Source organism: Xyrauchen texanus, chromosome 3 (assembly GCF_025860055.1).
Source record: "Xyrauchen texanus isolate HMW12.3.18 chromosome 3, RBS_HiC_50CHRs, whole genome shotgun sequence".
NCBI classification, from domain to species: Eukaryota; Metazoa; Chordata; class Actinopteri; order Cypriniformes; family Catostomidae; genus Xyrauchen; species Xyrauchen texanus.
In genome coordinates this window covers 40,355,097-40,368,953 of record NC_068278.1, presented here as the reverse complement: position 1 = coordinate 40,368,953, position 13,857 = coordinate 40,355,097, and the positions used below count along the sequence as shown (strand labels likewise).

At 45.1% G+C, this 13,857-nt stretch overlaps 1 protein-coding gene across 1 annotated transcript in view; it reads right to left on the bottom strand.

Annotated features, from left to right (window-relative positions):
* LOC127619996 (whirlin-like) overlaps positions 1-13,857 on the bottom strand; it is a 129,607-nt gene that overhangs the window by 36,342 nt on the left and 79,408 nt on the right. Inside the window, exons 4-5 of the mRNA XM_052093048.1 lie at positions 8,856-9,064; positions 4,390-4,426 (exon numbers count right to left, since the gene is read on the bottom strand). Coding sequence (XP_051949008.1) covers positions 4,390-4,426; positions 8,856-9,064 — 246 coding nt within the window. The remainder of the gene's footprint in view (positions 1-4,389; positions 4,427-8,855; positions 9,065-13,857) is intronic.

Below are 13,857 nucleotides of genomic sequence, written 5' to 3'. Positions count from 1 at the left end.
CATTTCCGTCAACAGAACTGCCCTTCACTGGATGCACTGGTCACCCCTAGTGTGTGTGTGTGTGTGTGTGTGTGTGTGTGTGTGTGTGTGTGTGGAGCCCAGCTCCAAATCAGAGTAGAGAGGCTGTAGCAGCATGATTATAAATTACACAAAACGTTAAAAATAACCGTGATGTCGGAGCTTATCAATACTACGGCCTTTAATAATTTAGCACCGGGGCCCATTTAATACCGGGTTTTGGTACACATCCCTACTTATTAGGGCATTTATATCTATCTATTATATTGATATCTTATCTAGTTAAGTGAATGTACTAACGTTATTGTAACACAGTTAACGATGGGCAAGGAAGAGGCGAGAACCGGCTTGTCAACATAAATGATAATTTAATGAAAACTGAACTCAAACCAAAAGCACAAACATAAACACACATGACGGACATGTCCGTAATTCTCTCTCTCTCGAACCATCGTCACCGGCCGCCTTTATCCCTCGCGCGCCTCATCAGGCCGATTGGGGACCGGGCGCGCGATATTCCGACCCGGCCCCGCCCCCCTCCGCTCCACACACCTCCCGGCGTTATCTCAGGCCGGGGTGCCACAGGCATGACGTACCCCCATCCCTGGGGCGGGATGTATCTTGCGTCCCGCGTGGTCATCCCCGCCTTCCTCGCCCTGGGAGGAGACAGGAGGGGAAGACAACAACAACAAAAAAATAGGCGAGGGAAAAGGCCAACATGGTGCGAAGAGAGAGAGAGAGGAGAGAGAGAAAAAGCTCACTCACCGGTTCTCTGATGTACCGTCGCGTGGTCCTCGAACACTCCTCCACACTCAGGCAGACGACAGCCGCTCCGACCCCGGTGAACCGGAGTCAAACCTTCGACCCCCAGTGGGCAGAACACCCCTCCGCTTTTCTGGCAGCAAATGGGGACACTCCTCCGCCCCTGGCAGCGGCCCTACCGCTCCGGGCGGTCGGAGAGTTTCTTCCCTCCTCCCCTCGCTGACGGCGGTCTCCCTCGACCCCTCCGCGTCTCTGGGGACGGCAGGGCACTCCTCCGCCCCCGGCAGCGGCTCCCTCACTCCAGGCGGTCGGGGTATCCAGTCCCCACTTGCCCCGTGGACGGCGGCCGTTCGCCTCATCCGGGCAGTCGGCTACTCCGTCACCCGGCAGATGGCAGCGGCACTCCCCTGGGTGGACGGCAGTGTCGAGGACTCTGCAACGGGCATCCCTCCTCCTTCCCGGGTTTCGGCACCAATGTAACACAGTTAACGATGGGCAAGGAGGAGACGAGAACCGGCTTGTCAACATAAATGATAACTTAATGAAACCTGAACTCAAACCAAAAGCACAAACATAAGCACACATGACGGACATGCCCATAATTCTCTCTCTCTCGAACCATCGTCACCGGCCGCCTTTATCCCTCGCGCGCCTCATCAGGCTGATTGGGGACCGGGCGTGCGATATTTCGACCCGACCCTAGCTAGCTGCACATTTATATGCTCTACACTACACTACACTAGTCTACACTAGCTCCTCGCTTTTGCCACATACAGCTTCGCCTGTCATACCTAGTGCTTCACGCTTGGGAAGAAATTTGGCCATTGCCTCTCTACTTCTTTCATTCACTTTTGCTCTTGTTTGCTCTCTTTTCTTTTTTGTGCCCCTGATTTTAGCCTTTGGTGAGGCATTTTGACTCAAGCCAGTCCCCGCTTTGCACAATGCACATTGTGTGTGTTCCACACATCTGATTGGCTAGGTGTTTCGACCGAACCATTTTCACAATAACAGCAGGGGGATGGGGTATCAGAATCAGATGTCAAGTCGAAATGTGTTTTAATGATAAAAATTAATGCATTTCTCATGTGAATACATATGCATTCTATTTTCTGTGATTTAAGTCAGTAAGTAAATCGTTGTACTTGATCCCATTAAGGGTCAACTATAGACCTTTGCATGGGCCCCCCGGGTCATCTGCCGACGGCGGGCCTGGTGCTCAATACAGTTGTACAGAGTGGTTATCTGAGTTACCGTAGCATTTCTATCAGCTTGAACGATTCTGGCGTTTACCTCTCTCATCAACAAGACATTTACGTCCGCAGAACTGCCACTTCTATCGGGAAGACACGCAGGCTTGAGTGAGGTTTAAAATGCCATTTATTTGATAAATGTAAAACAAAGTAATGTCTCTCTCTTTGGCGTAGGCCCCGTCTGGCGGTCCGAGGGAGTTGTGACCGGAACCGTCATATCCTGCCGGAGATAGGAGGCAGGGGCGAGGAGCCTACCCCCGTGCGGGACAGGGCTCAGCTGGTGGTGGTGGGGTGGCGGAGGTTGCCTGTGTTTTAGCGCACTGAAACAGCAATGTGATAGATTGTGAGCAGACTTATAAAGCAATGGCTTACATGCGATTGGCTAGGAATTACCCCGCTAATGAAGTGATGATGTACAGCTGCTAGTCTTCCCGCTAGAACTACACTGCACTACGTTGCACTTCCATTTACTGAATCTTTTTTGTTTTGGGCAGCATTCTGTGTAAACTCTAGAGACTGTTGTGTGTGAAAATCCCAGGAGATCAGCAGTTACAGAAATACTCAAACCAGCCTGTCTGGCACCAAAAATCATGCCACGGTCGAAATAACTGAGATCAAATATTTTCCCCATTCTGATGGTTGATCAGTTAAACATTAGAACTGCTGCCACATGATTGGCTGATTAGATAATCGCACTGATAAGTAGGTGTACAGCTGTGTGGCAGCGGTTGGCGTGGTCAAGCGCCGTCTGGAAGAGAAAGCGGTAAGGGCGCTTGCACCTGAGCTAAATTATGTCTAACACCTGTCTCTAATTTCAGTGAGCATGGGGAGAGCAGCATAAATTTGGCCTCAGAGACAGAGATCTGTTGTTGAGCTGGAAAAATGATTGTGTTGTTGAAGCTGTAAAGTGCTGGAGATTATTAATTAAAAGCTGTACCTGTGAGACGAAGAAACCAGTTTCCTGTGTTCTCCTTTCCCTCCGGGCCTGAAGTTTGTTACAAGCTGTTCCTAATAAGCTGTTCAGTGAGTGTATGTGGTTACGTAAACACATAAGTGATGTTCTTATGGGTTTTTGAAGACTGCACATGACACCAGATAACTACAATAACCTTGCCGGATGTAATGCTACATCAAGTCATCATGGCGGCAATAATTTCTGGGAAGTACAGTGGGAAAACAAATTGCACACAAACACTATTAACTAAAATTCAATATTTTTAAACTTTCTATCATATCTGCATATGTGCTTAGGTACACCAGGGGTGTGACATAAGAAGGCAACTCCAGCAGACGTTTGGAAGACTGTGATGCCATCTGGAAATATTATAAAACATTATTGAGTGTAAAAATCAGCTAATACAGTGCATGTACTGTAAATGCAAACACTGTCCCGTGTTTTCAGTGGCTTTCATGCAATAAATTACTTTATGGTGTCCATGTAAATTAGCTCAATGTGGAGGAATGTATTTATACAACACTACAAACCTGCATACATAAAGTACATGCTTTATTAATTATCTAGAAGACCTTCAATAAATTCAATACATACTCGGAAAGTATGGCAATTTGGATGCTGTGCTGGAGGTAGACCACAGAAGCTCCTGCCTTCAAACTTCATAATCCTATCCTGTAAATGAATGTATCTCATTCTCATCTGCAGGTTTTCTCAAACCATGCTTTACTCTCCACGGATAAAATATAAATCCAACCATGTGGATAAACATCATGTGTGTTCCACTGCTTAGGGCCACTCAAACTCTGTGAGAGCTTTGATTTGCCCAGCAGAACTCAGGTCCTCCTCCCAGTCTTCAGCAGATAAGACAGGCTCTTTTACACAGTCAGAGTCGTTTGATGTTTCCAAGCTCAGAACTGTCCTTTGCACTCAAAAATAGTTTGATGTGTGTGAATTAGACAGAGATCACAGCCTTACAGCTGTGCAAAGACAGCCATTTAAAAACCATCATATATAATCTCCAAAGACAATAGACCATACCATTTGTGGTGATGAGTATGCACACCATAAATAGGAATAGACAAAAATAGCCACTCTCTTTTTGCTATTACAATGTGTTTGCTCGAGATAGCAGTTTTTATTTAATTTGTACACTCAAAAAAGCTTGATTCTTTTGATCTCCATGCAAATTGCAAAGTAACGTGACATCTAGAGCCAATAAATTCACACTGGACTTACTATCAGCTTTTGGTTTCTTAGACTCAATACTTAAAAAGAAAACCATAAAATGGGATTTGGTTTCACATATTAAAGTGGCCTTAATTCCAGGACCCTCTAAGGAAATGCAAACAGGTTAAAGTTCAAAAATGTTTGTACATGTAAATGATTGTGCATTTTGTCCCTTACCTTTCCTGAACTTGTTCCAACATCAACAGATAGACCACTGTGAGAAAAGAGAGAAAGAGAGAGAGAGAGAGAGAGAGAGAGAGAGAGAGAGAGAGAGAGAGAGAGAGGAGATTTTGTTGAGAGATTATACCTAACAAATGATATTAGGCAAATTGACAGCCTCTGTCACCATTCACTTTCATTGCATCTTTATTCTATACAATAAAGTGAATAGTGACTGAGACTTTCATTCTGCCTAACATGTCCTTTAGAGTTCTATGGAGGAAAGAAAGAGTTCTAATGAGGATGAGTAAATGATAACAGAATTTTTATTTTTGGATGGACTATCCTTTAAGTATGCAGAGAAAAATTACCCGGACAGTAATCAGAAGTTTGCAGTTTGCTTCAGATGTTGGATGACAGGAATAATGAAGTGTGGAACAAAAAGGCACCTTGCCATATTTTCAAGGGGAGCACTATAGAAATTATCCCCCAGAGATCCCAATAAACTAATTTCCATTTTGGCCATTGTATGAGAAAGAGAGACAAGACCCCTGCTGTGAGTCATCCCACTACTATGTCATAAATACATTTCAACCATCCTTGCTAATGGCAAGCAATCTAACAATAGCATTTACGTCTAGCTTTAAAATCATCACAATGCTATTTTTAGAGAACATCTTTCAAATCCACCTTCAGTATGACTGGACTCACTGACCTGATTGTAATGTAATTTAGTGAAAGGAATGAGACCATGACCGAAATTCAGAGGAATCCTGAAATATCATATATAGTGGGGCTATTACAGTAATGGAATAAAATTAATTCATTTCCACTTAATTGCCTATATTACAACAGGTAAATGATCATTAAATGGTGTTAGCTCAATATATTTTATTCAAAAGTGACATATTGTACAGAATGACCCTTAAAGGACTCTCATATTTCAGCATACAGTGAGAAATAGTCCCATTGACCTTTATTTCACCTCCAAATATGCAATCACCAGGCAAGTAAAAATCACTAGAGTGGTTCATTAAATTTCTAACTTCCTTTGCTGAATTCGGAGCCAGAGGGCTAGGGAGAAAGGATATCCAGGGTCCATGACTTGTGGACTTGACTGGGGGAGTAGTGCGCACATCTTTGCCTCAGGAGAGGTGAACGGCGCTATGCGCAAGGGATACACACAGCCAGCTGTTCATTATTAACTAATTCTATGTGCTAGGACCTGTCAAAACACGGGACGAGACCGCTCAACCCGGAGATTGTAAAATCTCACAAAGGTATTGGGTGTTGCCCAGCTGCCACTCTGCAGATGTCTATTAGAGAGGTGCCATTGGCCAGTGCCCACAAGGTTGCCACACTCCTCGACTGACTCTAGCAGCTCAAATGGGGCTCTCCGAAGGCCCAAGACGACCACGGAGAGATCCGTGGCATGGCCTAGGAGGGTTCAGCCTCCGGGCGCCTCTAAGGAACCTGATGATCAGGTCATGCTTCCCTAACGACTTTCCGTCCTCTGTGTCGTGGTGAGCTGCTATGGTGGCTACATAAACCTTCAAGGTGGAGGGGGACAGCCACCCCTCCAGCCTCTCCTACAGGAATGAGAACACTGACCTGACTGTGCACCTCTGTGGGTCTTCAGATCAGGAAGAATAGCTGCCTGGTAGAGGGAGTTCTGGCTTGAGTGATTGTGTCTACGACAGCTGGTGGTAGACTGCTTAGATCTTCCGCATCCCGTCCAAGGGCCAAACATGGAGGTTCCAGAGGCCCCGTCCCTGAGAAAGAAGGTCCTTCCTCAGGGGAATTCACCAGGGAGGTGCTGTTGCGAGGAGCGTGAGATCTGAGAACTACGCCTGATTGGGACAGTAGGAGGCCACGAGAGTGACTTGTTCCTCGTCCTCCCTGACCTAGCACAGGACTTGTGCAAGTAGGCTCACTGAGGGAAATCCGTACTTGTGCAGCCCCTGGGGCCAGCTGTGTGACAGAGTACCAGTAGTGGTAGTGGGTGGATTCTCAGGAGGCAAACGGATCTACCTGTTCTCTTCCGAACTGACCCCAAATCAGCTGGACCACCTGAGGGTGGAGTCTATACTCTCCACTGAGCGTTACCTGCCATGTCAGCGTGCAGCGACCTCAGCCGTTACTGACTCGAAAGGAGGAGATGGCGGGCGTGTTGCGACATGCGACGAGAGCGAACGCCACCTTGGTGACTTATATACGCTACTGTCGCTGTGTTGTCTGAGCAGATCAACTAGTGCTTGCTGCGGATCAGTGGCAGAAATCTGTGCAGGTACAGCCAGCAACTCCAGGCAGTTGATGTGCCAACCCAGCCGCGGCCTTATCCAGGAGCCAGTGGCTGCATGCCCGTTGCACACGGTGCCCCAGCCTGATGGAAGGCGTCTGTAGCGCCGCCCACTGCCGCCTTTCTTGGGTATGATGAAGTAGGGGCTGTAGAACCCCTTCTCCATCTCGGCTGGAGGGACAGACTCTATTGCGTCCTTGTGCAGAAGGGTTGCAGTCTCTGCACACAGGGTGGAGGCAATTTCACCCTACGCCAAGGTGAAGCGGATGCCGCTGAAGCGGGCCGGGCACCTGGCGAACTGAATTGCGTAGCCGGCCAGCCACCACGATGGGTTGGAATGTGCAAGCTATGCATCCAAGCTCCGGGCGAGGGGCACTAAGGGGATGATCACGTGTGACATACCTGGAGATGAGGCCTCGAGGCAGGGGGGAGCAGGTGACGTCCCGTCGGGGAGGTGTCTGTGGTGCAGTGTGGCACGTGAAGGCGGGAGGTCCGTGTTCATGGGGGCACGACTGCCAGTGCTCTGTGTCTGATCACCGTGAGAACGGCGGTTGTGGGCACCGGTTAAGTGACCCAGGGAGTGAGGAAACTGCTCTTTTTTTAACAATGTGGGTACCACAGCCCGTTGGGGGTGCGGCAAACAAAGAAAAGGAAACAAAAGATTCCCCACCCAGCCCTCCACCAGGGATGGACTGGTCTGAAAATCAGCTCTGTGGCAGACATCTCTCTCCTTGTGTTGCCCGTGTCAGGAGCACTTGGGAGACTTCCGGATCCGGGAGGTGGTCCGTGAGATGGAGGGCATCCGTCTTCTCTGGTGAGCGCTACGCTGGGGCTGAGAGCTGGGCTGGGGTTGAGCTGCCTGGGGTTTCACCGGGCAAAGGTGACACCCTAGGCAAGCAGACAGAATGCGGGATATTGAGCCACGGCAGGGCAAGATGTGTTGAATGGTCTCCGTCTGTTTCTTCAATGCGGAGAACTGCTCTTCAACGTGTCGGCGAATATGCCTATCTGGGAGATAGGGCGTTGAGGAAGGGAGCCTTCTCGAAGTATTGCATCTCGAACAGATTCAGCCACAGGTGGTGTTCCTGGACCACGAGTGTGGCCATCGCCTGTCCGAGTGCGTGTGCTGTGACCTTCGTGGCCCGGATGGAGAGGTCAGTCGTCGAGTGCAGTTTCTGCAGCACATCAGGAACAGGACTACCCAGGTGCATATCTTTTAATGCCTTGGCCTGGTGGACTTTCAGGAGGGCCATGGCGTGCAGGGCGGAGGCAGCCTGTCCCGTGGTGCTGTAGGCATTCGTCGCCAGAGACGACGTTAACCTAAAGGCCTTGGAGGGGAGTCCTGGTTGATCATGCCAGGTGGCTGCGTTTTGCGGGCACAGGTGCACCACAAACGCCATATCCACCTGGGGGGGCTCTGTGTACCCGTGGACCACCCCGCTTTCAAGAGTAGTGAGAGCGAGGAAGTCAGTTTCGAGCAGTGAAAGGTGCCCTCCATGACTTCATAAGCTCTTCATGCTCCTCCAGGAAGAAAGGAACCGGGGGGGGAAGGCTTTGATGTGAGCAGCACCCCGAACCCAGGAACCAATCATCTAGCCATGAGGGCTGAGGGAAGGACACAGGATTCCAGTGCAGCCCCACATTCACGGCGGCCCGGCCAAGCATAGCGTACAGCTCGCCGACGGCCTCAGACTGGGCAAGCACAACCGAAGGCGCTAGCCCAGTGCAGTCCTCAGCGCCGGAGTCCGCCAAGATGCTCTCCGATGCAGGGGCAAAACTCTCATCCAGCTCGTGGGCTCTGAAAGAGACCTCAGACTGGTCATAAGGCAAGTCGGTCTCATCTCGGGACCGGACTGGGGCAGACTAGCGTGCTGGGGAACGGGTGAGCCACTGGAATTTACCCAGTGAAACCGCACGTTAAATTCAGAAAATCGTTTCCAGCGCCAGCCACGCCAGCCCTATACCCATGGGTAGAAGGTGCGACGCAGGGGGAGGCTAGACTGGTAAGCTGGTCTTTTTAGAAGGGTTCTGAAGCATTTAAGGACAAAAATGAAAGACAAAGTTGATATTAAATTAATCAAAAGTGAAAACTCTATTTAGTCTCCTGAACTCTGAAAGAGCATCCTTGAAGCAATACATTGTTCTTCTATGAGTCTCTGAATAAAGAACACTAATTAATCCTCACCTCTGGGCATTGCTATTGGATGAGCTCTCAGCAATCTGTGAGCTAGGGATCCACTTGGTCTCATCCACCACAGTGCGTGCATGAGGCAGCCGCCCCACATCCTTTATGGTCATCAACATGTGGCAGGAATACTTTAAGATTTGCACAGCCTCGTCATGAGGAATACTTCGGAAACTACAGCCATTGACATCCAGTATCTGATCCCCTACCTACAAAGAGAGAGAGAGAGAGAGAGAGAGAGAGAGAGAGAGACCTCAGAGACCTGAGAATACTAAATAAGAGAAAATGAAAAACACAATGATGCCTGGTACAATGGCACATAGCCCACGCACCACAGGAACGTGTTTGAAAGAGCTGAGATCTGATAGAGATTTCAATTATGCAACGTTCTGTAGTGATAAACAAGCCATCCTTCCATCAAATAAAAATTATGATCTGTATATGAACAGTTTAAATTTGCATCACCAGAATGATCATTGCAGTAAAATGTTGCAGATTCAGAACGTTGTAGACTCTGTTATGTGTATTATCTGTCTCATTGTCAAATTCCCTCAGTAACAGACTGAGAGAAGAGGGAGGGAGTAGAAAATAAAGAAAAAGATAAAAAGAGAGGAAGAACAGATATTGCATTCACCAGAAATTATCTGGTTACAAGCCACAGAAAAAGAGACCAATCTACTTTCAAGAGACCAATCTACTTTCATTAAAACAACTCGGCCAAAACAGAATATCAGTGATGTGCTGTAAATCAATGCAATGAAAATAATTTATAAAAACTTTCTGTGTGCAGTTCAGCATGGAGGTACTACAGTCTATGTAAATGTATATAGTTTGTGCTAAAAAACAAACACCACACAATTAGCAGCTGTTTTAACACACAATATATTACTCCAGTTCAGTTTTTATGCACTTATTAGAGTATCGCGCCGTTGGCTTAGCAACATGCTAATGTCAACACACGTCTCTTGTAAAGAGCGCTATTTGTGTGGCATGCTAAGTTGCAGACATTTATGAGGTTCCCTGAGGGTAAGGATGCTCCCTTAGAATGCAGCTACTTGTGTAAGCAATAAGAAGCAAGGCTCTTAAGTAGGTTTTGAAACAGAGCTATGGTTTGCTTCCATTCAAAGAAAAAACAGCAGCCATTGCAGGGTTTATTGCATTTGTTTTGTAGATTATTGTTTAAATGTTTATTTTGTGTATTTTGAGGCTGTGAAGATTTAAAACTCACCCAGAACCCTGAAGTATTACTTTTTTCATGAAGCCTATAAAATAAAAACCCTGCCAACTTTTGTCTGGGAAAGACAAGTTCTAAATGAAGGCTGGAGGAGCCCTGTGATATGAAAGTGAGAGAGTGAAAGAAGATTAACCTAGCCTTCCTTTGTTCTGCAATAAAGAGAGATTAGTTATCGATGTGTGTCTGTTTTGTCTGTGAAAAAGTTCTTCATGCAGTGGGGTCAGCAGACGTAGTGCATCATAACTCACTGGAGCCCGGTACAAAGAGGACAGAGAGAGGGATAGTGAGAGAGAGAGAAAGAGAGAAAGAGAGAGAGAGGGTGGGTGTGGCTGATTTATAAGCTGCAGGAACTCAAGGATCATTCATTTACTCACAGAAGGGAAACCACTGACATTCTTCTACCAAGCTCTCTCTGCCCCTTCATCACACTGTCCAATGCTCTGCTATGCATTCCCCTATTCTTTCCTGACTACTCCTCCACACTCTGCACCATTACTCCACTTTCTCCTCCACTCTGGCAACCGCTCCATCCCTCCATCCCACTCACCTCTAATAGCCCTATTTTGTTCCACATAAGTAGACACTTTATTAATCCTCGGGGGACAGGCAGCAGAAACATTAAACGTACAGTGCATACATGCTCAAAAACATATTCTTAAATAGTTGAAGGTGCTATAATGTTAGAATAACGCAATGGAACATTCCTGTTTATATTTGCATTACTGTAATGTAGCTAGATGGTTAACATGACAAGAGTGCCATTAAAACATTAACTAAACAGATTGGAAAGTAAAATTTGGACCAGAAAGAAAGAAGTTTCGGTTACTGTCGTAACCTCCGTTCCCGCCCTATACCTGTGGGTAGAAGGTGTGACACAGGGGGCAGGAAGAAGGAAAGCCGCAACCGCAACGTTGCCGTGGTCATGTTCTCACAGTGAGAACATGAGCCATCCACAAATGCTGCCTCTTTGTGATCTCTGCCCAGACACGAGAGGCAGCGCCCATGGCTGCCAGAAGCGGAGAGGTAACAACCGCATCCAGGAATGACACAAAGACGGAATGGCATCTTAAAAAAGACGCGTCTTTATAAAGACGTTCAACTTCAATGTGTTTACTCTTTTAGATAAATATATATATACTCTTTTAGAGGGCTGTCGAAGCGCTCAAGGGCGTATTCAGCACTGGCATGTAGAAGAAGAGAAAAGCCGCTGAAATGTGCCATATTTCCAACAGCGTATGCTCTTTTGAGGTGAGTGGAACAGCCGTGGGTTTTACTCAGCTCGCTGAAACACAACCACTTGGCTCCGAAGAAAAAATCTGTCTGAACAGACGCACACTTCCCTCCTTTTATACCCGTATGTCTGGGGAAGGGGCATGCAAATTCTGTTCGCCAATTCTCATTGGCTTTTCCTCAAAGATAAGAGGCTCTCAAGCTTTTTCTCAAAGATCCGAGGCTCTCAAGAGAGACCCCTAGTGTCACTACATCGACACAACGTCTAGTGAGTGACAGAAGGGGAAGCTGGCATAATCATGCTCCATTACTCATTGGCCACATACACACTGCTAAGTTTTGGGATAACAAATGCATTTAAATGTGGTTGTGATACCCCTAAATAATAGTTCTCTGTGAGTACACAATGCAGCAGTCACTCTCAAAATTGCAACCTGGTCTCATAGTTGTTACTGTACCTACATTTTTGCAAAAGGATTTTTACATGGATCTGTGTAGTATGTATCATGGCAGTTTCCTGGTGAAACAAACACAAGAGGCTCAACAACAATTTATTTTATTCACTTTCACAAAAATAACAAATAGAATGGCAGATTATAGGTTCATTAACACATACTTCTCACCCTGTTCCTCACAATATGCTATCTAATGACATCAACACATAAAAACATGTTTTTGTGTGAACAAATTGTTCAGTAGCTTAACTAACAGAACGTTGCACTTGCAATGCAAAAGCCTGGGGAACAAGTCCTGAATAGCACATGATTTGACACATTAGCCAAAAGTGTCACAGAAGCACCACAAAATTACTTTTAGGTAGGTAGGTTTTTGTTGACTTAAAACACAATAGAGCATTAACCTTAAAATCCTCATCAGTTTGGGAGAATAATTAACTCACTTTTAGCACCACACAGTTGATATTTTATCTCGGAACTGCCTCAATATATGTAATGAACCATGTAATAACATTGTGCAAAAATCTCACCACAGACCATATTTTTTGATTACCATTTTGATTCTTAAAAAAAAAAAAAAACTCTGGTTTCCAGTGAGGCACTTAAAATGGAAGTGAATGGGGCCAATCTGTAAATGTTAAAATACTAACTATTTTAAAATTATAGCCACTAGACATAAGCAATATGCATGCTAACATGATTTTAGTGTGACAAAATCACTCACTAACCTTTTCTGTGTAAAGGTATAGCCAATGTTACAACTTCGCTGCATGATGTATATGTCAACAAACCCTTAAAGCCTAAACTGACTGTAAAAATTACGATTTTAATAACTTTATAGCTCAAATATTACATGATTTTTAACAGAAAAATGAATTTAGTGCTTTTATAAAATTATAAACTGCACATTTCAAATTTCCATTGTAAAGTGCCTCACTGTAACCTCGATTTTTGCATATTTTAAAGAAAAGTATGGGTGAGTCGTAATTATTTTTTTGTGTTAATCAACATTATGCCACAAATGCTGTCAGTTGAGCTTAAATTGTCCTGAACCAGAATATTCCTTTAACATTTTGTCTACAAAAAAAGATTTAGAAAATTTCCACAATTATTGCCTTTTATTGTGTCAATTATAGATACAAAGATGCAACACTGGCCTTTTGTGATAACATGCCCCAATATGGGGGTATCCTGTAACACTATGGGAACTTGCATGATAAGAAATAACATCACACCACAGACACATCATTTTCATGAGATTGCAAAGGTTGACATACTCAAAACCTTTGCTTTTAAACATCAGCATCAAAATTAGAGAGTCCTAAAGAGAGTGGCGTCAATCAGAGGCAGAGCCAGAGGGGTGTTTTTTTTTTTTTTGCTACTGGCAGCAGCTGATGCTGATTGACATCTCATTTAACCTCTTGTCAAAAGAAGAGTTTTTTTTTATTTATTTTTTACATTCCCCAGGGTCGCGCACAGTTTTCAAACGGACGACGAGCCGAGAACGAGAGAATATAGTTGCAAGATACAGAAGAATAAGAAAACGTCATATTTGAAGTAAGTTAAGGTTTAGCATCATGTTTGTTTGCTGAATACATTTTATGAGACGCTGTGTGAGTTAATAAGGCTCCAATAGGCTACAGGTTAATCAGATTAGAGAGATCGTTTAGCAATTTAGCATAACAATCCTTACAATTACATCTGCGCTAGTAATACATTCAGTATGCAGTATGGAAGTTACAGTATACAAATATTTAGCTAATGTGGGGAAGTAGGATACAGCTTCAGCGAGTAAACATTTAGCAGTTTGAAATAGATTAGCTAGTTCAGTTACTTCAGTTCAGAGGAGGGCTAGCAAAGATCAAACTTGTAACTTAGACTAGTAGTTGATTTTAATGTACAGTTATGAAAATGAGTATTTGTAATTAAGATAAAAATTTTGGTAATTGGATGATTAGATGTAACCATAGGCTGTCATATTTTTGCACAGGATCAATTAAACATGAAAAGAAAGGGAGAGATATATTTTTAAAGGGAGAATTATTTTTAATGAAGCACAAACAAGCAGATCAGGTACAAACAG